The sequence below is a fragment of the Equus przewalskii genome, chromosome 11 (genome assembly GCF_037783145.1).
Source record: "Equus przewalskii isolate Varuska chromosome 11, EquPr2, whole genome shotgun sequence".
Lineage (NCBI taxonomy): Eukaryota > Metazoa > Chordata > Mammalia > Perissodactyla > Equidae > Equus > Equus przewalskii.
Window position 1 is genome coordinate 34096051 of NC_091841.1, and position 23641 is coordinate 34119691.

General features: G+C 57.3%; 1 protein-coding gene across 3 annotated transcripts; it reads right to left on the minus strand.

Moving 5' to 3' along the window:
* Positions 1 to 1368: 1368 nt before the first annotated feature.
* On the minus strand, positions 1369 to 14003 carry B4GALNT4 (beta-1,4-N-acetyl-galactosaminyltransferase 4). Of its 3 annotated transcripts, XM_070564553.1 has the most exons (20): positions 13727 to 14002; positions 10657 to 10760; positions 10076 to 10171; positions 9909 to 10004; positions 9737 to 9827; positions 9548 to 9648; positions 9290 to 9357; positions 8986 to 9064; positions 7731 to 7797; positions 7442 to 7576; positions 7263 to 7372; positions 7060 to 7160; positions 6883 to 6983; positions 5889 to 6816; positions 3758 to 4047; positions 3462 to 3615; positions 3249 to 3321; positions 3007 to 3160; positions 2490 to 2616; positions 1369 to 1792 (listed from the first exon to the last, which is right to left on the minus strand). In XM_070564553.1, exons 1-20 carry the CDS (start codon positions 13875 to 13877, stop codon positions 1669 to 1671), a joined length of 3150 nt encoding a protein of 1049 aa, XP_070420654.1. In that variant the 5' UTR covers positions 13878 to 14002; the 3' UTR covers positions 1369 to 1668. The 3 variants fall into 3 exon arrangements, with proteins under 3 accessions (XP_070420654.1, XP_070420653.1, XP_070420655.1); XM_070564552.1 differs by having other exon boundaries at positions 5889 to 6983; positions 13727 to 14003; XM_070564554.1 differs by having other exon boundaries at positions 5889 to 6983; positions 13792 to 13920.
* Between the last annotated feature and the right edge of the window lie 9638 nt (positions 14004 to 23641).

A 23641-nucleotide genomic window follows, 5' to 3' on the forward strand; every position in this document is an offset into this window, starting at 1 on the left:
GAATGCCCCTTCCCCCTCCCTTCCAGCAGGGCCATCTCTAGAATCTTCTCAGGGCCCTACTGGCATATCCACCTGGTTCCTCTTTCACTGACATCCGTTTTGCTGCCCTGTGTTCATGGTGAGCTATGACCTAGGGATACAACCTGGGTAAACATCATGAGGACGGTTTGGTCTGCCTGGCTGACATGCTGCCTTCCTGCTGAACGTGAATGAGGAAGTTCACAGAATTATGGCCCCAAAGATGGCCACACCCTGATCCCTGGAACCTGTGACTGTCACCTTATGTGGCAAAAGGGACTTTGCCGATGTGATTAAGTAAAGGATGTTGACTGAGATGGGGAGATTATCCTGGGTTATCTGGGCGGGACCAAGGTAATCATAGGGGTCCTTATAAGAGGGAGGCAGGAGGGTCAGAGTCAGAGAAGGGAGTGCGATGATGGAAGTAGAGGTGAGAGAGAGAGGGACATGACAATGATGAGATGCTGGCTTTGAGGACAGGGGAAGGGGCCATGAGTCAAGACATCCAGGTGACCTCTAGAAGCTGAGAAAGGAAGGCAGCAGATTCAGTCCTAAGGCCTGCAGAAGGAGTGCAGCCCTGCTGAAACCATGACTGTAGGACTTCTGACGTCCAGGACTGTAAGAGGATAAACTCCACTGTGTCTGTGGAAATGTGCTAGAGCAGCCACAAGAACTCACACAGGCACCCAGCACGGGCACAGCACTGGCCTCCCTCCCATGACCAGGACCCAGCCTAAGACAGGCTGAGCCCCCCAGGGAAGAGCTGGTCCTCGGCAGCATCATCCAGCCTCAGGTCAGTACCCCTGGTGTGCTCCGGACCCTGAACTTCCAGTTACATTAGCCAAAGTCAGACAGGCGAACTCCTGTTATGGCGTAAACCAGTCTGAGTTGGGTTTCCTGTTTCTGGCAACTCAGTCCTGGAAACCCCCAACCTGGTCACAGGACAGTCCCCCCTGGGGGGGCCGGTGCTCCTTCACCTGCCGGGAAGAGCAGGGAGGGTGACATGCATGCTCTGTCTTCAGAATGAAGGGGCCCGAGGAGATGGTCAAATGTTCTCTCCTCACAAGTGGGGAGGCTCCACGCAGTCGGCGTCTGTTGTTGGTGGCCACACGACTTCACAGGCTCAGGGCGGCAAGGACGAGGTCCAAAGCCTGCTCCCCTCCAGGGCCCAACACAGAAGCTCAAGGGGAACCAGCGAGAGGCAGGAGTGGTCTTGGGGAGAGGAGGGTGGGGTCAGCACAGGGCATCAGGAGCAGGGACAGTGCCCAGGGCCACCCATGGGTGCTGGGCTCTCTGGTCATCCTGAGGCTCATCTCTGCCCCCTTGAGAGAACCAGGCACAGAGGACGAGTCAGAACTAAAAAAAATATTTCATTTCATTCTGAATAAAAAACGGAACAGACAGAACTCTCGGAAATCCTGAAAACAACGTCATCGCTACAGCAAAATTTCACAGAAATCATCGCACAGAGTGTGGGGACCAAGCCCGGGCCCCGACCCGCTGTGAAGGTGCCTCTCTCTGGGGAGGGGCGCAAAGAGGGCCACGGAGGCCAGAGAGGAGCAGGCACAGGTGGTGGCCGCGCCCTGTGACAAGCCCGGCCTCCTGCTGCCACTGCAGGACTGTGGCCAGGGCTGGGGGGTGGCCTCGTCTTCACGGTCGCTCCATGCGGGAGCCCTTGCGGCTGCGTGTGCCCCACATGCCCCGCTTGGAGTGGTAGTGGTGGTAGAAGTTCCGCAGTCGGAGGCGCTCCACCTCCAGCCCTGCCTGCAGGACCCTGGGGGAGAGGGTGGGGTCAGGGCCCTAGGGAGGGGTGTCCTGCAGGACCCTGGGGGAGGGGGGGGTCAGGGCCCTGGGGAGGGGTGTACTGCAGGACCCTGGGGGAGGGGGGGGTCAGGGCCCTGGGGAGGGGTGTCCTGCAGGACTCTGGGGGAGAGGGGAGTCAGGGCCCTGGGGAGGGGTGTCCTGCAGGACCCTGGGGGAGAGGGGAGGTCAAGGCCCTGGGGAGGAGTGTCAGGACCCCCCCCCCAAGCCTGGAGAATCTTGAGGGGGGATGGGGTGGTCAGGGCCCTGATGGAGGGGGGTAACTGGGGCTGCCCTGATTCTTCAGGATGCTGGAGTCGGGTGGGATGAAGTAGTCAAAACCCTGGTCCAGGGTCTAGGGATGTCAGGGTTTCCATTACTATAGCATCCCAGTGGGAAAACAGAGACTTAGGGCCACCACCCGGTCCGTGGGATATGGAGGCAGAAGTGGTTCAAGGGCTGTCCCCGAGTTTGCAGGACCTGGGGGTGGGAAGGGGTTTCGGGAAGTGGGGCGGGATCCCAGGGTCTCTCTAGGTCTACAGATCCTGGGAGGCTGAGGAAGAGGAGGACAGAGTCCCCTTAGCATGTGAGAACCTCTGGGGGTCCCCCTCCCCTCAGAGGAGGAGGATATGGAAGTCTCTTCCATCTGGTGAGAATGGGGCAGCAGTCACCTGTCCAGGAGCTCCCAGTCCTCGCCTCCCCACTGGTCGCGGAACTCCTCAGTGTTCATGCCTCCAACGCGGTCAAAGTCTGACTTGTAGATCCCAAAGAGGCCAAAGCCATTCACCTCCCAGTACCCTGGGGCGGGTGGGGCGCCCTTCAGAGCCAGGTCCTGTGGGGCTTCTGCCCCGCCCACAGGAAGGGGTCTGGGGCAGGGTCCCACCACCAGGGGGCTCTCGGGGTCACCTTTCCGAGGTGCTCATAAACCAGGAGCTCTGAGCATGACTGGTGTGCTAGAGGAGGTTCCTAGGGGCCAGGCATGATCCCGGGGGTATGGGGGGTGGGGGGAGGGAACCTGGGTACTACAAGGGTCCTAGACACTACAGGGGGTCCCGGGCACTATGGGGGGCACTGATGAGGCCCCAGGCCTATCTTGGGGGTTGGGAACGGCCCCCGGGGGAGCCTAGATTTTACTCTAGCGTTGGTGGGACCCCTGGCGTTACTGGGGGGGGACATCCAGGGCATTACCGTGCGGGTCCCCCGGCGAGCTCCCACAGCCCAGGCGCATGACCACAGGCGCGAAGGCCAGCTTGCCCTCCACACAGTGCTTGCGGATGCCATCCAGGATGTTGGGGGGGAAGTAGATGTGCAGGTCGCACAGGAAAACGATGCTGCTGGCATCCTGGAGGTCGCAGGGAGGTCTGAGCTCCACCTCTCCTCCTCTCCGGCCCCCAGCTCACTCTCCCGCCTGCCCCACCCCGCGCACGCACCTCCACTGCATCCACTCCAGCCTGCAGGCCCGCGGAGCGCTCAAAGTTTCCGGTTCGCCTCAGGTATTGGTACCTGGGGTGGGGCAGGAGGAGAGTCACAGGCACTGATTCTGGGAGCAAGGGCAGGAAAACCCACCTCCCTGAGGAGGGAAGATGCGCTCGGTCCTCCCTGGTGGGGGTGGGGTTGGAGAATGGGGTGGAGGGCGCCGTTACCGGGGCAGCCGCGCCGCGCGCAGGGCCCGCTCCACGTCCATGTCCTCGCTCTCAAAGTCCACCAGGATGACGCTGAAGTTCGAGTCCCCGGTGTGGGCGTGCAGTGCGGCCATGTCCGCCAGGAACTGTGCCACCCAGCGCGCCTGGTTCTTCACTGGAGGAGGATGGGGCTACTGAGCCCACCCCGACCTGGCGGTACCCGGCCCAAGGCCAGTGGGGCTCCCTCCCCTTCCCATGTGGCCCCCTGGAGCCCCGCTACCCCATCCTAGGTGCCCGTCTCGCTCACCCCCGCGCACCTGGCACAATGAAGTGTACCATCACGTCCTGACGCCAGGCCAGGCGCAGCGGCCGGCAGAGCTCCGAGCGGCCGTCGGGGCGCGCGGAGGCGGCGGGAGCGGGCTCGGGACTCTCTGCGTCCCCGTCCCCGTCCGCGGCGCGCGCTCCCGGCAGCCGCAGGAAGACGTACTCGGACAGGCGCCGGCGGCCGCCCCCGCGCTCCTGCAACTCCAGCTCCAGGAGGAAGCGGCTCCCGCGCGCGGAGTCGCGGCGCTTCTCCACGTTCACGATGCGCAGGAGGGCGAAGCGCCTGGGAGGCGGGGCCGGGTCAGCCCTCTAGGGCTTTGAGCCTGCAACTCCCGCCCCCAACCTCAATTCTTCCTGCAGAACGCCCTATTGCCCTAGCCCCAGAAACAAGGGCCCATTCAGGAGACGCGGGCGGGTGGGGGCAGGAGCGGCTGCCACACACACGTCGCCCCATCACCTCAGGCCCGGCACGGAGTTCCCAGAAGGCGGGAACATTTCCCATATTCCCCACCCCGCCTCCCCAGGGCAGCCCACCATAGGAAGTGTCCCCAAGCCCAGGCCGGCCTCCTCTGGGGTCTTTCTACCACCACTGAGATCCACGGTGACCTTTATGTCATGCCCAGGGACCATCAGGGGCACCCACTGCCCACTGGGAGGTTCGGATGTCCTAAAGCAGCTTCTGGGACTGTCAAAAGTCTCTAACTTGTGGCTTGAGCAGACTTGCTCTTCTCTGGGGTCTTTGTCCTGAGTGTCCCCCATCTGGATGCTTGCCCCAATCCTCCCCAGTGCCCCCTCTCCAAGGCCCTGGGCAGCTCCTCTGAGAAGCCTCCTTCTTGCCTCCCAGGCACCAGTCCAGGGGCTGTCCTGACCCCTGAGGGAAGAAGCAGCAGGCTGCTGGTGAACCCCTCCCTGGCCTGTTCCCTGCACTGGGCCCTGCTGAGTACCTCGCTCCCCCTCCACCCTGCCACACCAGAGGCTTTTCCTCACCCTGGGAAAACAGGACCCTGCCCTGACTATGGTCACTTCTTCCTCCTGCCGCCTGCCCTCCCTTTGCAACCAGTGCCCCTCACGGACCTGGGAGCCCACCTGTGTGACCTCCGAGGGGTCCACACTCCTCTCTCCAACCCCTGCCATCCCCACCATCCTCTCCCTGAGCGTCAGGGACTTTCTGCCCCAAATGGCCTGGGTCAGTCTACACTCTTGCTCCTTGGGGCACCCCCACCCATGCACTGCCCAGGGAGGGTGGGGCACTGCCATGACCATGCTGCTGGATAGACCCCCTCATGCCATGGAACGATGAGCTGCTCTCAGGAAGCTTAGAGCCAAGGGCAGGCTCGTTCTCTCAGCCACCCAGAATCAAGGCCCCCCACTAGAGGGTCCAGGCCATCTCATCACCACCCTGCACCATGACTGTCCCTCACGGCCCCTGGGCTTCCCCTTCTAGGCAGCCACACACCTATCTACAGCTCAAACCCCTGTCCTGCTCAAAACCTTGAATCACAGGCAAGAAAAAGGAGTCCTGAGCGTGCCTTTCGAGGCCCAGGACAGCCCTTCTCCGTCCTCTGCCTCCCAGTCCCCTGGCCTCCTGCCCCATGCCTTTGCTACTCATTCTGTCTGTGCAGATTCTGCCCCTCCTTTAAGGCTCCGCACAACTCTGAGGACTCCACAGTGCCTCCCCTCTGGCCAAACTGGGGCATCCACTCTCCATCCCCCTACCAGCATGGGGTGGAGACAGGACTGGATTTCCAGAGCCTGGGGGAGATCTGAGAGGGCAATGGGGCAAGACCTCTGTACCCCCTCCTGGAGACAGGCTGAAAGTCCTCTAGGAAGACTCAAGAGCGCTGTGCCAGGAGAAGAGGAGGGGTCCAGGTCTAATGTGACAAGGTGGGGTTTGCAGGTGCAGGACAGGAGCCAGCCCTGGGTTGTGGATGGGGGGAGGCTCCCAACACTGACAGGAACTCTAGGCAGTAAGCAGCCTCAGAAAGGAGAAAAGACTGGGGCAGAAGACACTTCCTTGGGGTGTGTGTACCTCCCCCAGATCAGCACCCTGTTAAGCCCTGGGGAAGGTCTGAGAGCCCCACGGAGGGCGCAGTCCCCCTTCCCGCGTGCGCCCCTCCGCCATACCCGCCGTGGCGAGCGTTGAGCCGCTCCATGTACTGAGCCACCACGTCCACGGCCTCAGCCTCGGGCAGCTGCAGGTTCCCAGACACATTGCAGCGCAGGTCATTCCAGTCGGAGCGCAGCAGCTCGAAGTCCATCGCGCCCACGCTGAACGTGCGCTGCCAGTTGATGGCGTCCTCGCGCCAGTGGCCCAGTGCCGGGCCGGCTGCCTCCTCGCTGTCCTCTGATGCAGCCTCGTCACCAGGGGCCCCATCATCGTCCCCTTCCTCCTCCTCCTCGCCGTCCCCAGGCAGCTGTGGCCGGGACACTTGAGACAAGCTCAGGAAGGAGGTCACAGGCCGCGCTTCGGACGACGAGTTCAAGTCCGCCGTGGGTGCCGCGAGTCCCAGCACGCGTGCCTGGCCCTCACGGCTTCCCTGGGTGGCCTGCACCCGGACCAGGGGCCTCAGCTCTGTGGCCTGAGGGCTGCCGGTCCTGCGGCCTCGAGACCGGGGAGGGCGTGGGGGCGGCCGCAGCTGGACCCTGGGCAGAGGTCTAGGGCGCAAGAAGATGCCGCGGAAAGGCGGCCAGGGTGGGCCGCGTGGGCTGAGCGGCGCCAGGGCTGGGGGAGCCCGCAGTCCCGGCCGCATCCGCGTCACGTACACCTTCGCGGGCGGCTTCTGGGCAGCAGTGTGGGGGCGGGGGGCGCGGCCCAAGAGGAGGGGCAGGGGGTGACCGGCCCAGCTCAGCGCCCGGGAGCGCCTGCGGGCCAGCTCGTCCTGGGCACTGGGAGGCGTTGATGGGGCCGGGGTGGCTCTGGCCTGGGCGGGGGTCCCCAGTGCCTGTGTGGGGGTCTCCGGGGCGGGGACTCGGTGGTCACTCTGTGGTGGGGGCGCCTCGGTGGGCTCCAGACTGTCGAGCGGCTCCCCCTCGTCCTCGTCGTCCAGGAAGTCTGCGGGAAGCGCAGGTGAGCTGCTCGGCCCAGGTGCACGCGGGCTGGGGCACTGGGGACACTCACCGTCGGCGTTTAGAAAGAGGAAGGCTCGGCGCTGCACCTCCTCCTCCTGGTCTTCATCCCCCTCCTCACGGTCCATCTTCATGTATTTATAGAACCCAAACCTGCGGCGGGGGCGCGGCATCAGAGACCCGATCTCCCTCCGCAGGACCTCGCCCCCTTTCCTCCTCGCGCACCCACCTTTCCAGGTACAGCGGAGACTCGCGGTAGAAACACTTGTTGTCCGTCTCCATGTGAGTGAGGCGCGTGTGGTCATTGGGGTAAACGAAGGACAGGTACACCTGGGGATGGGGCAGGGGGCTCAGGGAAGGCTGCAGGAGGCCCAGGGGACCTTCGGAGGGGAGGCCCGGGGCTCAGGGAAGGTCTGGGCGAGGGGCGCTCACAAACTGCAGTCCCTGGTATCTGGCGATGGGAAAGTCCTTGACCACGTAGGTGGGGGCGTAGGCACAGGGCTGCAGCACGTTCTCCAGACTGGAAGGCTCCACCCGAGGAGCTGCAGGAGGGGTGGTCACAATGTGGCCAGCCGGGCACACCCGCCCACCCCCCTCGGGCTCCCTCTCACTGAGGAAGAAGGTGTCTCTGGGGTCAGGCCGCAGCATGTCGGCTCTGGGCTCCTCCTGCCGCAGGCGCCCCCCCACGTGGCTGGCTGGAGACTGGGGGATGTGGGCCACGTGGTCCATCTTCAGGGCCGACTCATCTGGGGACAGAGGGATGTGTGGGGTCCCCAGGAGGGCCATGAGACCCCCCCTCACTCCTCCCTACCCCCATCCAGAGATGTCCCAAAGAGACCACCCATCAAGAGCCCCCCCCTGCCCCCCCCCCCACTCCCGAATAGGCACCGGGCTCCGAACCTGTGTACAGAGAGATGTGAGCAGAGCCTATGACCTCGAACTTCAGGCCAGGCAGGAAGGCTCTCCACTGGGGGTGGAGAGGGTGATCAGGACCAAAGGGTGGGGGTCAGGGTGGGAACAGGCTGAGCCTGGGAGGAGGGGGTCTTCCCTGACGTGGGGGTGGAGGACTAGTGGCAGCAACCCCTTCAAGGATGCAGGCAGCTGGGAGGCTGGATGGAAAAGGAGCAGCGGGGAAGCTGGGGGAGGTCCAGAAGGCTGGGAGCCCTGGTGGCAGATAAGGAGCCCCCATGCTCCCTTCAGGCTTTTCCTGACTTCCTGAGCATGTCCTCGCCTGCTGGTTACGGCTTCCACCCCACCTGCTCCCGGGTTCTATAGCCGTCGCTCTCCCAAAGGTCACAGCTGGCCTTCCAGGGGCCAGAGCCAGCACCTCCCCCGCACCCCCACCATCCATTTCCCCAACTCCTGGGGCTGCTCCCTCTCAGTCTCTTTTGCAGACTCTGTCCCTTCCCCACCTCCTCAAGTTGGGGCTCTTGGGGGCTGTCCCAGGCCCTCTTCCCTTCCAGCTCCTCCTGGGCCCCCTCAGCCACTCCACTGGCATCCGCAAGGTCACCCTGAACTTGCGTCTCCAGACTGGATCCTCCACCAAGCTGAGCTGGGGTGACGCCCACCAGACATGTGCAACATCCAGCAGAGCTGGGCTGAGAGCCCCCCACCCCCAACACGCAGCCAGGCTCAGGCCCCTCCCCTGCACCTGCTGCTTCTTCCACCCCCTCCCTGGTTCCGGACCACAGCCACCTAAAAGTCCTCCCCCAGGCTCGCTGCACACAGAGGGTTCTTCCTGAAGTGCAAACCCAACCGCCTCATTCTCGGGAGGAAGCCAGAGCCGTCAGGTGGCACTGCAGGCCCCGCCTCATCTGGCCACCAGACCCTCAATCTGGGTGGTTCCACACCAGTGCGGTTCTAGAGATCTGGAATTCACCGGATGCACCCCTGCCCAAATTCTCTCCACGGGCTCTCCCCGTGAACATCTCTCATCTCGCAAGACTACTCAGGGGCCGCCTCCTCCATGAAGCCTCCCTGAGCCCCCAGCAGGCAAAGTGGACTTCGGGCCCCTGTCCCTGAGCATCTGCCTTGTCCTCTAGACCGGAATCTCCTCAGGACAGGGTCCACACGGCCCCGGGGGAGTGGGCAGAGGGAGAGGGCAGAGCAGGGGAAGTGGGTCTCCTGAAGCCCCGTGACGGCTGGCCACACTCACGCCCACTTCCACGTGGTCCGAGCCTCGGTCGTCCTGCTTGTGCAGCAGCTCGAAGTAGTACCTCCGGGAGGCCATGAGCCTGGGGACACGAGGAGTCAGGGGGACGTGCCTCCACCGGGCCCCAGGGACCCCAAACAGATGGAGAACCCAGAGGCGGCCGGGGCCAGGGCTGGTCCCTCAGGGCCAGTAGTTTGGCTGGGATGGCACAGGGGCAGTGGTTCCTGCGTCCAGCCTGTATGCCCCTCACACACACACACTCATGCACACACACCTGTGCGCACACACACACTCCCTAGTCACTCACCGCCTGGGCTTGGACACCTGGGAGCTGAACTTGGTGAATTCCCCAGGAGCCGTCCACTCCGAGCCAGTCTGGGGGGCGACAGAGGGGCAGGGGCTCACCCTCTCCTTGGGGGCACCGGCCCCACCCAGTCCCCATGCCTAAGAAGCTGGAAGGAACAGGTAGCCGAGGCCGCGGGAGGCTCAGTGAGACAGATGGGGGTGTGGACAGAGGGGCTGGAGTGGGAGGGCAGACTGGGGTCAGGGCCTCGGGGTTGGGTACCTTGCCCACAAAGGCCACCAGCTGGGCACCCGCTGGGCTCTCGTTTGGACTCAGCCAGAACTCAGAATTGTCATCCGAAGCCACAGAGAACTGCACATCTCCTAGATGCAGGACAGGACTCAGGGGGGTGGGGGGCCCCTCATGACACCCGCCCCTTCGCCCCCCCACACATACACCCCTAACCCGCACCATCTCTTGCCGGGTGGATGAAGCCAAAAATCCGGAGTCCATAGTTCTTCCACTTGGGGGACACGGCCAACTTCTTCACGGTGGTGCGAGTCTGAGGGGGCAGCGACCGCTGATGTCGAAGCCCACCGCCTGCCCTGCCCCAGGGCCAGCCCGGCCGCCCCCCAGCACTCACGTGAGGGAACAGCGGGAAGTGCAGGTTCCTCCTCAGGTGGCCCACGGCGCCCCCACACCAGTCCTCAAACACGTGCAGGTTCACCTGCCCCTTGTACTGGGGGTGGGAGGGGGCCTTACCTTCTGCACAGCCCACACCGGCCCACCCCCCGTCCACCCAGAGCTCACCTCCTCCCGCCACGGGGGCGCCTGGTGGGTGAGGTTCTGCGGGGTTGGCCTGCCAGCGCCCCCAGGAAACAGCATGTTTGGGTCCCACCCTTCAGGCTACAGGATAGGAAGGACACCAGGATCAAAGCTGAGAAACGCGGGCAGGGAGGGGTCACACGACCAGACACGCACACACACACATGACACGCTCATACACCAGTCAAGACATGCCAGCCACACACACCGGGACACGACTTCACAAAGACCCCCTTGGCGCAGCTAGACGCAAGACCTCGAATGCATTGCACCCTGGCCACACACCCGGACGACTCTTGTCACACCTGCCCCTGCAGGCCCTCGACCACGTACATGCCGACACACCGACACACCAGCACACATGTGCAGCCCCTGTCTACCCAGACTCAGAGCTCCGGGCCGGGATGTCTGTCTGTCGGGCCATGCTCAGCACTGGAGCGTGCACGAGTGAGCTGCACCCACGTCCTCCATCCACACAGGCCACAGGTCCCTGTGGCCACTGGCACACAGGCAGCCTTGGGGTTCCACGTGTGCCCACATGTGCTCCTCCCCACGGCCCCACTCACAGCCTGCTCCTCCTCATGGCTCTCACTGGAGTCCTCCACCCTCTGCGTGGACAGCATAGCCCGGACGCCCCGGTCGTCCGTCACGCCGCTCAGCTTCTCGCCATCTGTGGGTGGCACACAGGGCGTGGCTGGGCCCTGGCTCTCTCCAAGGCTACAGCCCCTGCTGCTGGGCTTGGCTGGGGAGCAGGGACCCCTATCTCACGTGGCTGGAGCAGGCAGGCAGGCCACTGTGTCTCCTGCAGAAGCCTCTCCTCCCCAGTCTGCTCCCTCGTGCCCTCGGATGCCCCACCCTACAGCTAGGCAAAGACTCTCCACTGGGCCCTTCTCCCACAACCACCTCTGGGGGGGGCAGCCCCGCCCAAGCCCTCCACCTGGCTTTTCCCAGCCCTGGGCTGGTTTGTGGGAGCAGAGTCATGCATGTGCATGTGCTAGTGTATATGCGTGCACACACACACCCATCTGCCCATCCTCACCAGTGGCTCCACCTCCAGGAAGGCCCTCAGGACTGTTCTGTGTCCTCAGCACTCTTCCCGTGTGCTCGAGTGTTTTGTGTGCCTCCCTCACCAGAACTGAGAGCTAAGGGTTAGTGTCAGAGCTTGTTGTCAGGAAAGCCAACACTGTTGTCTCGAGGCTGAGCCAGCCCCAGCCCATGGCACATGTGCCACCTGCTGCCCTCGAGGCGGGGGCCCAGGACCAATGGAACCCCGGCACCAGCCTGGGCAGAGAAGGGACAGGCATGCTGGTCCAGTTGCCAGAGGACCTGGGGCCAAGGTGGCCTGAGAGGGAGACTGTCCCCTGGGCGCACCCTTCCCAGGTCTGCGTGTGGACACTGCCAGAGCTTGGAGCCCCCAAAACCCTGCCAGCCTGGGGCAGACAGGGTTTTGACATCCATGCCCATCCCTCAATCCAGACCCCAGGAGCTAGGTTCCTGTATGGACACAATTGCCCTGGGCCTCTTCTGTGGGAGAGGGTAACTGCTCATGGTGTCCTGCCTGTGAGACCCCTGTGGTGCCTGCCAACCTGCTCCTCGTTCTGGGTTCTTCCCCCAATCGCTGTCCTCTGTCCAGCTAGGAGGTGAGTCCCTAAAAAGCCTCCTGGCCAAATCCCACAGCCTGGCCCCAATGCCCGCTGCCCACCAAGTTAAGTATGTGGGCATGGGGAGCCTTCCGCAGGGGGTCCCAGCCAGGCTGCCACCACTGTCCTGCGGGGGCTGAGCCCTGCACAGCGAGGTCCAGATGGGCCTCCTGCCTCCCGGCTCACCCTCCCTCGGGGACCTGTGCCTGCATAAGCTGCTGGACAGCGGGACGGCAGCCCTCCTGCCCCACTCCAGTGCCGTCTCCCTGGTGGAAGTGAGGCAGAAGGGCCTCAGGCACGTCCAGCCACTCAGCTCCTCACAAGCCCTGCCCTGGTGGGAGCCCAGGCGGCCCAACAGGAGGTGGGGCTGCAGCCCGGAGCCGAGACCCATGGGCTGCAGCTGCTCCTAGAAGGTGCCACAGGAGGGTTTGATCTTCCAGGACCCTGAACAGCTCCTGCCCACCCAGGAGCTGCAAGGGCAGGCTGACCAGTCCCCAGCCTCCCTGCTGGTCCAGCTGAGAGCAGAGGGGGCCCCAGAAGGGTTCCATGCCTCTACCCCCTCCCAGCTGCTGAGCTAGACTCCGCGGCTGCTCAGGAAGTCAGACTGGGGAAGCCTGTGGTTTCTTGAAAAACCGCGGAGGCAGCTGAGGAGGGGGCTGGTTTTGTTCTCTGTCACCGGATCACGCTATGGGGTCCTGACTTGTTTGCTGACAGCCATGGGGAGGCAGAGGGTTCTTTTAGGGACCGGGCAGTGCTGGGGGCCTCTCAGGGGTGTGGCCGCTGTGAGGTGCATGGACTCTGGGGGGTTGAGACAAACCCCAGAGCCCTGGCTGGGGCAGTCTGTGGAGCCAGGTGTCCAGGTACATGGAGGGGAGGCAGCAGGGCTTCGGCGAGTGGGAGGCAGGAGTGGGACTGAACAGGGAGGTTCAGACCCCAGGGGAGTGGCCCAGGATGCTGTGAGTCAAAGTCAAAGTTCTGAGACTCTGGGAAGCAAGATTCTCACGCCCCACCCCCCCCCCATCCTAAGGACACCTGCTTCCTTGAGAAGGGTCAGAGGCAGCCTGGCTGGGATCTTCCCTGCTCTGAGTGGGGGCTTCTGCTCCTGCCTTAGTGGGGGGTTACTCCTAGGGCATCTTCCTCTCCCACCCCCATCTCGGGTTCCAGGCACCCTGCTCCTCCTCCTCTTCCCATCCCAGGTCTTCATCAGTGCCTTCCGCCTGCAGGATGCTCTCCCCCCAAATGCTGTGTGTCAAAGGTCACCACCTCCAAGAGGCCCTCCAGGATCCCCTAACCAAAGCGGAAGGCTCCTCCCCTGGCTCCTTCACACAGTGCTCACCAGGACCTGGTTTGTCTGTCCCCATGGAGCGTGAGCTCGAGGAGCCGGGAGAGTTCACCCCTCGCAGTTCAGGGCTCCCCAGACTGGATGCCCCCCGCCCCCCGCCACTCCTCCCCGCAGCACACAAGCATCTCAGTGCTTGATCACAGGTTTACCCAGGGCACCCCCTCCAGGAAGTTCCAACTGCACGGGTCAGCTCCCTCTACCCTGCTCCTGGGTCCAGAGGCTGGATCTCTGCCCCTGCCCGCTTCCCCAGCAGACGGGGAAACTGAGGCTCTGCGAAGCAGGCAAGTGGTGGAGGCGCAGCCAGACTTGGCCTCCGGGAAATCCCGGCAGGCAGGGCCTGGGGGAGGAGATCTCTCCAAGTGCCCACCGTTAACCCTGTCGCTACCGGCTCCAGACCAGATCCCGGAGTCCGCTCGGGCCGAGGGACGCCCCCCAGGGGGGTCGCGCACGTCACTGCTGACGTCATCGGACGCCCGGGCCGAGCCGAACCGCGCCCCCCACCCCGACAGCGCCGAGCTGGGCAGGGCGGACGTGGTCTCCGGGCGGGTCTGGCCTTGGCCGAGACTCGGGGCGGTGGGAGGACCCGGACCCGCGCCTCTCGGGGCCCTCGCCGCCCCGTCCCCGCCCCCCACCCCGGGGGCGCCCCTCCCGTACCTCGCCCGTAGCCCAGCCGCTGGCGCAGCGCGCGGCCCTGGCGCACCAGGCTCAGGTGCACGTACGTGAGCCACGCGGCGCAGGTGAGCAGCACCAGCAGGAGCAGCAGCTTGATCTGCTTGCGGATCTTCTTCACCGGGAACCACGGCATCGCGGCCGGTCCCGCCCCGCCCGGGCCGCGCTCAGCGGCGCCGCTGCGGCCCCCGGCTCCCGCGCGCCCCGCGCCGCAGCCCCCGGCCCCGCATGGCCCTTTGTCCGCCGCCCGCGGCCAGGGGAGCGGCCGCGACCCCAGCCTGCCTTGGCCGCGGGCCCGGTGGGCGGCGGCGCAGCTCCCGGCTGCCCCGCCCGCCGCCCGGCCGCTCCGGCTCCACGCTCCCGGGCCGCGGCGGGACCGAGCAGCATCCACGCTGCGGTGCTACCCACCGTGAACCGGCGGCCGCGCGGCGCCCGCCAATCGGGGCCCGGCCAGCCCACCGGGAGCCAATCCGCGACGCGGGGGGCGGGGCCGGCGGGTTAGGGTGTGCCCGCCGCCCGTCTCCACGCGCCGCGCGCGCATCCACCTGGGCGCGCCGGGCCGCGCGGCGCGGGGGCGCGGGGACACGGGGTGCGGGGCATGGAGAAGTGCGGAGGACCGGGGACGCAGGGATGAAGGGTGTGGGGAGCGAGAGGTGTGCGGACAGGGGTTGCGGGGTACGGGGATGTGCGGGGACAGGGGACACGGAGGACCGGGGACACAGGGAGGAGGAATGTGGAGAGCGAGAGGCGCAGGGACAGGGGTTGCGGGGTACGGGGGGCTGCGGAGGGCCGGGGACGCGGGGACATGGGGTGCGGGGTACAGGCGGGTGCGGAGGCCCGGGGACGCGGGGACAGAGGGTGCGGGGTATGGGCGGGTGCGGAGGCCCGCTATGAGTTGGGGGACAGTGGGGACACAGGGAACGGGTTGGGGGCAGGGTGATGGGGAACACTAGGGGCTTGGGGAACGTGGGGGAAGGCTGAAGAATGGGGGCAGCGCGGTCTTGGAGTTGGAGCAAGCCTCTTGAAAACAGTGCAACCAGAAGGAATGGGAGCTGGAGCTGGAGGAAAGAGGAAGGAAGTTTGGGGGAGAGACACTGGGTGGGTGAGGATGCAGGGTGAGGGGCTGGGCTGTGTGGGGGCGGCAGACTCCGTGGAGGGAGACTCAGGAGGGTCTGGAAGCACATGGCTTCACCCTGAGGAGGATGAGGAGCCGCCAAGGGATCTTAGCCTGCAGGGCCAGGGTCTTACTTGGCTGCCAGGTGGACAGGGGGCAGCTGAGGGGCCAGGTGGCGGCCTCCCCTGGGAGCAGAGTGAAGATGGAGAGGGGTCTAAGGGGTGCACTACTGAACTCTTCCATTTCTGACTTGAGCAGTGCGTCTGAGGTGGGGCTCATGCTGAGCGGGTGCAGAGTGTGGTTGATGACAACTTTGCCCGCCTTGGTTCCCACTCTTGCTGGGCCCCTCAGCCCCTCCCCAGCCTGTCTGTCTCTTCCATCCCTCCCTCTGCCCAGCTGCAAGGCTGACTCCTGCCTTTATCCCTTCCTCTGTCTGTTTTGGTTTTTTCTTTTTTTTTTTTTTTTAAAGATTAGCCTTGAGCTAACATCTGTTGCCAATCTTCCTCTTTTTTTTTTTCTCCCCATAGTTGTATATTCTGGTTGTAGGTCCTTCCGGCTCTGCTATGTGGGTCACTACCTCAGCATGGTCTGACACATGGTGCTAGGTGCTTGCCCAGGATCTGAACTAGCGAGACCCTGGGCGGCCCAAGCTTAACCACTCAGCCCCAGGGCAGCCCCTGTTCTGGTTTTCTATTGTGTGACAAACCACCTGACATTGATGTGTAAAGCAACAAATGCTTGTTATGCTCTTGGATTCTGTGGGTCGGGAATTTAGACAGGCTGAACTGGAGGGCTTTTCCTGGCCCGTGCTGTCCGGGCCTCAGGTGGGAAGACAAGGGCAGTGGGCTGTGCCCGGGGCTGGCGTCATCGGGAGCCTTCTGCTCCCTCGTGTCGGTGCCTTGGTGGGGACAGCTGGGTCAGTGGGATGGTTGACCAGATCACCTGGACATGGTTACTCCGGGGTGGTGACCTCTGGGCTCCAGCAAGCAAAGCAAAGCACCTGGTGAGTCACAGCCCACTGACTGCCACGTGCTGTCACAGGCCACCCAGGTTTAGAGGAGGGACATGGACCCCACCTCAGCCTGGAAAGACTGTCTAAGAGGTCACAGTCGTGTTTTCACACTGCCACACCGTCCCTCTGTGCCTTTTGTTTTAACTGGGGGGCGTAGGATCAAGCTGGCTGAATCCCACTATGTCATCTGTCGTCTGTCCTTCAGACAACAGCTGCAACCTTTCCAAGCTTTTCCCACCCATCACCTCCCGTTCTCGTCCCTTGCCCCTGCCTCTCTACTTTCCATATTTGTTATCCGCACATTCATTAAAACAGATGTCAAAGTGTGTGTATTTTAAACGTTTTAATAGTACTGTGCTATACAGCTCATTATGTTTCTTAGTTTTCTCCAAACCTTGTTTGTTTACATATATCTATGTTGCTGTCTGTGTGTTGATGCTTTCCGTCTCATCCCGCCAGTGCACACTCACCCAGCCAGCAGGTACTCACCTAGGACCTTTATCTTTATGAGCCAGAGAGTAAGGGGCACAGCCGTGAACCAGACAGATAAGATCCCTCCTTTTATGGAGCTTATATTTTTCTAAGCAGAGACAAACACGTGAACAATAATAGTTTCAGCTACTGGTCAGAAAATAAAATGAAGCAAGGGAACAGAGAGTGATGGCATGGAGGATTTCTTCAGCTAGAGTGGTCGCTCTTTGGGGAGGTGACCTCTGATCTGAGACAGAAAATCTTTGGGAAGTAGACACCAGGAGGGAAGTGTTTGGGACCCCGCTGCCTGTAGGGGTCCAGGCAGTCTCGATTCTCCTGGAAACCAGCAGATGAGATGAAGGGCGAGAGGCAGGGCAAGCGAGAGGACAGGCTGGGATCTGCCGGACACGTCTGTGCCGTCTGTGACCATGTCTGACCATGACAACCTGTCAGAGTAACGGCTACTGCCCACTGCTGTCTCCCCAGCCTCACACGGTTCCTCCTTTACCCAACTCTGACCTGAAGTGTACAGGGGAGGGGAATCGGGGAAATGGATTCTCAGCCCAGCCGACAATAGACCACCCAGCGGAGTCGCCCTCTGGACAATTCAGCGTGGACACACACTTCTATTCTAAACCGTGTTTAACTTTCAAACAAAAACAAAGGCACAGTCATGTTTCTGCTTGATATGACATGGCTATCCCGACCCCAAACCGGCTGATCCTCTCCAGAAGACACTGGGCGAAAGTTTCATATCATCTTACCCACCTCCAGGCAATTCGGCTCCTGAGCAACATGCTCTGCTGGAGTGTTGAACACGCAACCACCCTCAAAGAAAGTGTTGGAGAGTGAAGTGACAAACACTGAGATGTGGGTTGACTGTTATCAACATGTCTTGTCGGATGGAGGAGAGGGAAGAAGAAAAGACGGAGTTGCTTCCTAGGAGTACAAGGTTGCCTTGGGTGAAGGGAAGGAGGGAGAAGCACATGGTGGCAGTGGGTGCCTCTGCCTGCCTCTCTCCATGCCCGCTCCACACTCCCTTTGTCCTCAGCTGGTCTTTGTCCAGGGGGAGTGACCTGAGCCTTCACTCCTGGAGGGGCTGGGCAGTCCTAGTCTTCCATTGGCATTTACTCCAGGAATTAGGGGTACTCAGAGACACCCTGGACCATCTGCTGCCTTCCAGAGTTTCTCCTCCTATCCCCGTCTGTAACGAGAGCCCGATTCTCCCCTATAGGATTGGTCATCCCAGCCAGCACGGTGGCCCTCTGTCCCTTCCCTGGTGTGAGAGGCCCCAAGTGGCCAGCGGGCAGTCTCAACTTCCACTCTGGTGTGTCCCCTGGTGGAAACACTCTAGGGCTTGGCCGGGACCGAGGGGATTCCTAGGCTGTGGGACTTTCAGTCTTAAACCTGGGAAAGTCCTGGGCGAACTGGGTTAGTTGGTCATCCTAAAGCACTCCTCCCTTGGAAGCTAAGACCTCTGGACCACAGAGCCCAGAGGGCAGGGAGAGAAGCAAACATTCCACTAGTGGACTGTCTGGGACAGGAGGGCGCGGCCATTTCCACTTTTTGATACCTGGGCCTGTGAGTCCTGGCTGCAGGAGAAGCTGTAGATCGCTGACTCAGAGCATCCTCTGCGTCTGGAGGACTTTAGCGCAGCTCCGCGATGTTCCCCCCAGCTGGCACCACGATCACGTCTTCCGAAGGCCCTTCCATCCTTCCGTCCACTGTTCTGTCAGGCCAGCAGCTTTGGGGAGATGGGAATGTGACAGGACCAGTGAATCCCGTGAGCATGGACCCACTGCTGCACTTCATTTGCTGTGGACTGAGTTCCTTGGTCAAAAGCGATGCTGTGTGGAGCACCATGAGGGTGGGTACAGCATTCTGTAAGTCCACGTGGGGTGGTTTTGGCAGAAGTATTGCAGGCAAGGAAGGTACATCCATGCCCTAGTAAGTGTCTATTCCAGTAGAAACAAAGTGCTGCCCCCCAAGATGGTAGGAGGGGCTGGTGTTGGTCTCCGCTGTTGGCAGTTGAGCACCCCACGGTAGGCAGATTGGCCTGGTGGGTGGAAGTTCAGGTTCTGGGGCTGTGCATAACCTCCCTCCCCACTTGGCTCTTGAGCCCTCTGGCCAAGGGTGAGGGGTCCTGGGGCAAGAGGCTGACATGCCCACAGGATAGGTCTCTTTGTGCACCTGATTATTAAGGTCCTCCTCTGCTGAGGCAGCTCTAGTGTAAGTATTCACATGGGACACAAATTCTTCACACTCTGCACATGCAGACAAGTCTATCTACACAGCTTTCCCCAGACGCCTTGTCACCAGTTTCCCAACCACGCTCCTGCCAAGTGCCTGAGCGTCCAGCTGAAGAGCTGGTCACTGTCTGTGAACCAGCTGGCTCTGTGCCTCTTGCCCTTGTCCTTCCAGGCTGTGGGAATAACCAGGCACAACACTTGCTACCTGCCCACGATGGGGGTTTGCCTTCATCTCTCTCATGTCCCCTCCTGTAACAGAACAAAAAGGAGCTCGTACTGCTCATCACAATCCAGTGCTAATCAATTGCAAACGAGCCTGTGGTTGAGAAAGGAAAGTTCATATGATTAACTAGCATAATCTGAAGACGGCGGACTAGTGCCCTGAAGAACCATCTTAAAGTCATACAGAATCTTGAGGCAGTTATATAGGGGAAGTGGACAGGGAAGGAGCAGGGTTAGGGATGTCAACCATTCGGTGTGACGAACTTCAAGGTACCACATTATCTCTTTCTTCCACCATTTGTGATGGGTACCAATGCAGGATTTTTCTTCCTGGAGGTCATTGTGTTCCTGGGAACTCAGAGAACAAAGCTGTCCTATCACAGCTGGGAGATATAGGTAAGCAAGACTCATAGAACTAGCAGGTCACATATTTTGTAAAAGCCAGAGGTGCTTAATCATCTAGGCTACATGCAGGCTAGAATGTATTCACAGAGACTAGCGAGTCAAGGTCGTAGTTACAATGTTGCTTCCTTTCCCTGAGATGGCTTCCCTCATGTTAACTTAAGATCTAGCTGTTACAGTTTCCCCACTGTCAGCTGTAACTTCATAATCATAGGAAGTGCTCAGGAATAAGGCTGTTGACATCTCTGGTTACTTCCTGCTGGTGAGGGGTCCCGCAAGGGGGACGAATCTGGAAGCTTAAAACTGACAGTGTGGATCTGAGCAAGTCTTATAAATTGCCTAATTCTTTCTTGGAACTGAGCTTTATTAAGGCTTTATTCTGACCTTTATTAAGGCTATTTGATCTGATTCTTTTGATGGGGACCAACAACATCATTGGAGACACCAGCAACAACACATTCTACATTTCCAACAACAGAAGAAAAGGAAAATGGTGGCACATCCAGGACAATGTTCCAATGGGGGTAGATAGTGAAGTTGAGAGAGCAGAGAAAAAGCAGGTCATGCCACCTATGAATCCTTACATGGACATTTATATTCATTGACCAACTGGACAATTTTCTTTCCCCCATTGTCTACTGTGATCTGTACTTTATGATATACTTGACTAATTTGGTTTAGGGTCTGCATTAATTCGTCATTAAGGAAAGGTAATTCCTCTTCTGGCCAAGTGGTGGCTACGACCTGTACTGTAGAGTCAGTCTAAGTTCTAGCTCCCAAGTCAAATAGGATTTTATACCAGTGTTGTCCAATTTTAGTTTTCTGGGCTTCAGGAACCTGGGTGGTTTTAGTTTTCAATGATTCCAAATGAAAAGGCCAGCAAAAAAAATGGAAAATGTTAATTTGGAGATCTGTACCAGATATTTGAGGGAACTCGAAGAATTCAGGATCAATTCCAGTTTACAGATAGAAAACAAGAACCTCAAGGACAGTTAATAGAGCCAAAACCCAACACCACAAATGTGCATTATAGTTTCTATTGAAACATAATTTTTCTAAGTTCACTCTCATTTTTACCAAAGAGAGCCAAATTAAGATTCATCGGTTTGCAAAATAAGTGTAGTTAAAAGAAAAAACTTGGTCCAATTATTGACATAAGTACAGTAAGAATAGCAATTGATCATATATGCTCTTTTAAATCTGCTTTGCTGGACATTTTTATAAGGAGCCTCAGATTGAACTTTAAAGGCCTCTCAAGGCCAGGAAAGCCAGACCAAGGACTTGTCATCAGACTCCACCTGCAATACCTATGGGTTTGGGTGAATTCCTGTCTTCTCGAGGTCCCCAAAATATCTTGGGGTTCCCTCACCTGCCAGGGTAGTGACCTTCCTTACTGACCTGGTAAGGTTGCTGGGGGCCCTGTAAGCAAAGCACCAGGCCAGCATTTCCAAGTGGCTTTATTCTTTACAGTCCAATCTTTGTTTCTCAAAGCTGTCTGGTCACATGTGAGTTTATGCATGTTTTTCTCAAATATGACATTCCAGTCAAAGCCTTGGTAATGTAACCAGTGTTTTCAATTGTCTCCTGCCTTATGGAGAACAGATTCTTATTGAATTTATGCAAATAATTATATTGCCATGAATATATGAATACTCACTCATCAAGAGTTTTTAAATTCTGGAGGGATCAGATAGGGAGAAAAATATAAGTGATTAAATTCTGTTTACAAAAATATAATTTACCAAATTATTATAAGTTATAGTTAGCTTAAGAGAAAAGAGAAAAAGTTTTCCTTAAACCTGAAAAAGCAAAACATTAAAAAAAAAGCAATATTTCAAATGAAAATTCATAAAAATTACAATCATCCTTATCAGTTCATTTAGTTTCATGTAACCAACTCTTGATCTTCTATTGGTAGTTTCATGAGGCCATCAGTTTTTTAGTTACAGTTCTGTAATTTCTTACGCAGCTCAATTTCATAATCTGAAAGTTTATCAGAAACCTGTATTCTAGAGAAAGAGTCAGAGTCTTTTCCATGAATCTCTAAAGATGAATCATATTTTTAAAAACATCAGAATAAAATAACTGTCTGTAAATAATAAAACATTCAAAAATGACAATTGCCAAAGACACTTGGCTATTTCTGTAACATACAACACTTTGAAATAATAACTAGAATTATGACTGACAACCAGGACAGATCAGAATTTTTGGAATGTTATATAATTTTTAAAAATAACACGTATTAATAACATTCACCCTCACAATATAACCTAAGAGGGTTTATTATCACCTATTTTATAATGTTTCCCATGTAATTTCACATACCAAACAAGTCTAATTAGTTTAATATCTTCCTCTTTATGGGAAGAGAGAACAAATTCTTTGAGAAGTCCTAGTGCTGATCAGAAGTTCTTTTTTTTTTTCTTTTTGTAAAGATTGGCACCTGAGCTAACAACTCTTGCCCATCTTTTTTTTTTTTTTTTTGGTTTTTCTCCCCAAATCCCCCCAGTACATAGTTGTATATTTTAGTTGTGGGTCCTTCTAGTTGTGGCATGTGGGACGCTGCCTCAACATGGCCTTGTGAGAAGTGCCATGTCTGTGCCCAGGATCTGAACAGGTGAAACCCTGGGCTGCTGAAGCAGAGCACACAAACTTAACCACTTGACCACAGGGCTGGCCCAGAAGTTCTTAAAGTTTCTTTTTCTTAAGTCAAAAGAAAGACTTTAGTTTTGGCAGAAGTTCATCAAAAATATCAAAAGGTTTTAAAACACTTGGTCAAATAGGAAATGATTCTTAGTTACCCATTCAATCCAGATGACAACAGAAACAGTTAAAGGCAAACAAAGTTAAATCAGTCTAAAAACCCTTAATAGAGAGACCTCAGTCCTTTTGAACATAGGAGGTTATTTTAACAAAACACAGATTTTCTGTCTTTTAGGGAGACTTACTAAAATATAAAGAAAACCTTTCATAACCTCCTTATCAAGAGCAGACAAAAAGTTCAAGAGAATTATCTTTTTATGAGAGAGAAAGCCAAATTCTGACTTTCTACCAGCTTACCTTAGACAACTTGACCATGCACAAAACTCCTCAGGGTTTTACTTCCACAAACCTTCTGTCACTTACTTTTTACTTTCAGAATTTGTCCCATGCCTTCTTTCCTTTTTTTTTCTTTCCTAGTACTTTAGGACAAATTTATCTTTCTTAACAAAACAAAAAATATCTCTATTCTTTGTGCCTTCTTTACTGAAAACATACATTTTACTTTCCTTATGTACAGACTTTATAGATATATGTGCTTTCTCATAGAAAACTTCTCAGCATATACAAAACGTGTTTATCAATAAACCTAGGCATCTTTAAGTTTCTTTGAGATAAGAAACCAAAAACAGACAAATCTATGTTTAGTAATCAATTTCTAATATTTTGTCTTGTTCCCAACAACTATTTAGATTGCTCACAAAAACTTCATGTAACATTAAAGCAGTTAGCTATCCTCTTGAGTTGTTTTAAGTACACATACCATAACATAATTATTGTTAAAAAGTTCCTCCAAAAATCTACCTTTTTCACATTTATTTAGTTTAGTTGTTCCCAATAATTATATTTAGTTTGCCTACAAAAACTTCCTGAGACATGAGACAAAATCAGCTATTCTTCTGTTACTATTTTTGCTGACAAATTTTGTAATAGAGATAATGTCTGCACCATATCCAATGTTAATAACTCTGAAAACATATTTATTTCAATTAAACCAACCAACAAACATGCTTTCATTTACCAAAGATCATTTTGTATCATGTTAACTTGAAAGACATTTGGGTTAGTTTCTATTACATTTAGAAATAATTTATACAAGCACTTACTTCAAGCCAATTAAATAGATATCCTTTAGAAATTTTGCCATCTGGACGCAGACAAATATACATAGAGAGACTCACATACACATAGACACAAAGAGAGATCTTCAAAATTTTAACCAGGTCTCAGATACAAAACAAAAGAACAGTTGGGTCTGAACTGTTTTTCTGGCAGGTAGACCTGCTCAGATGGACAAAAATATTTATTTAAGAGTCTTCTCTTTTTTCTGTAAGGATCCTTTTTACAGCTGTTTTTGAAATAACTTTGTCTTTTAGAAGTTTCTGTATATTAATTAAAGATTGCATACCATCGTAAGAGGTTTGGAATCCTCTCTCTCTTTTTTTTTGTGAAGAAGATTGGCCCTGAGCTAACATCTGTTACCAATCTTCCTCTCTTTGCCTGAGGAAGATGGTACCTGAGCTAACAACTGTGCCAGTCTTCCTTTACTTTCTATGTGGGACACTGCCACAGCATGGCCCAATGAGCAGTGCACAGGTCCGCACCAGGGATCCAAACTCTCAAACCCTGGGACGTTGAAGTGGAGCACACAAACCCCACCATTATGC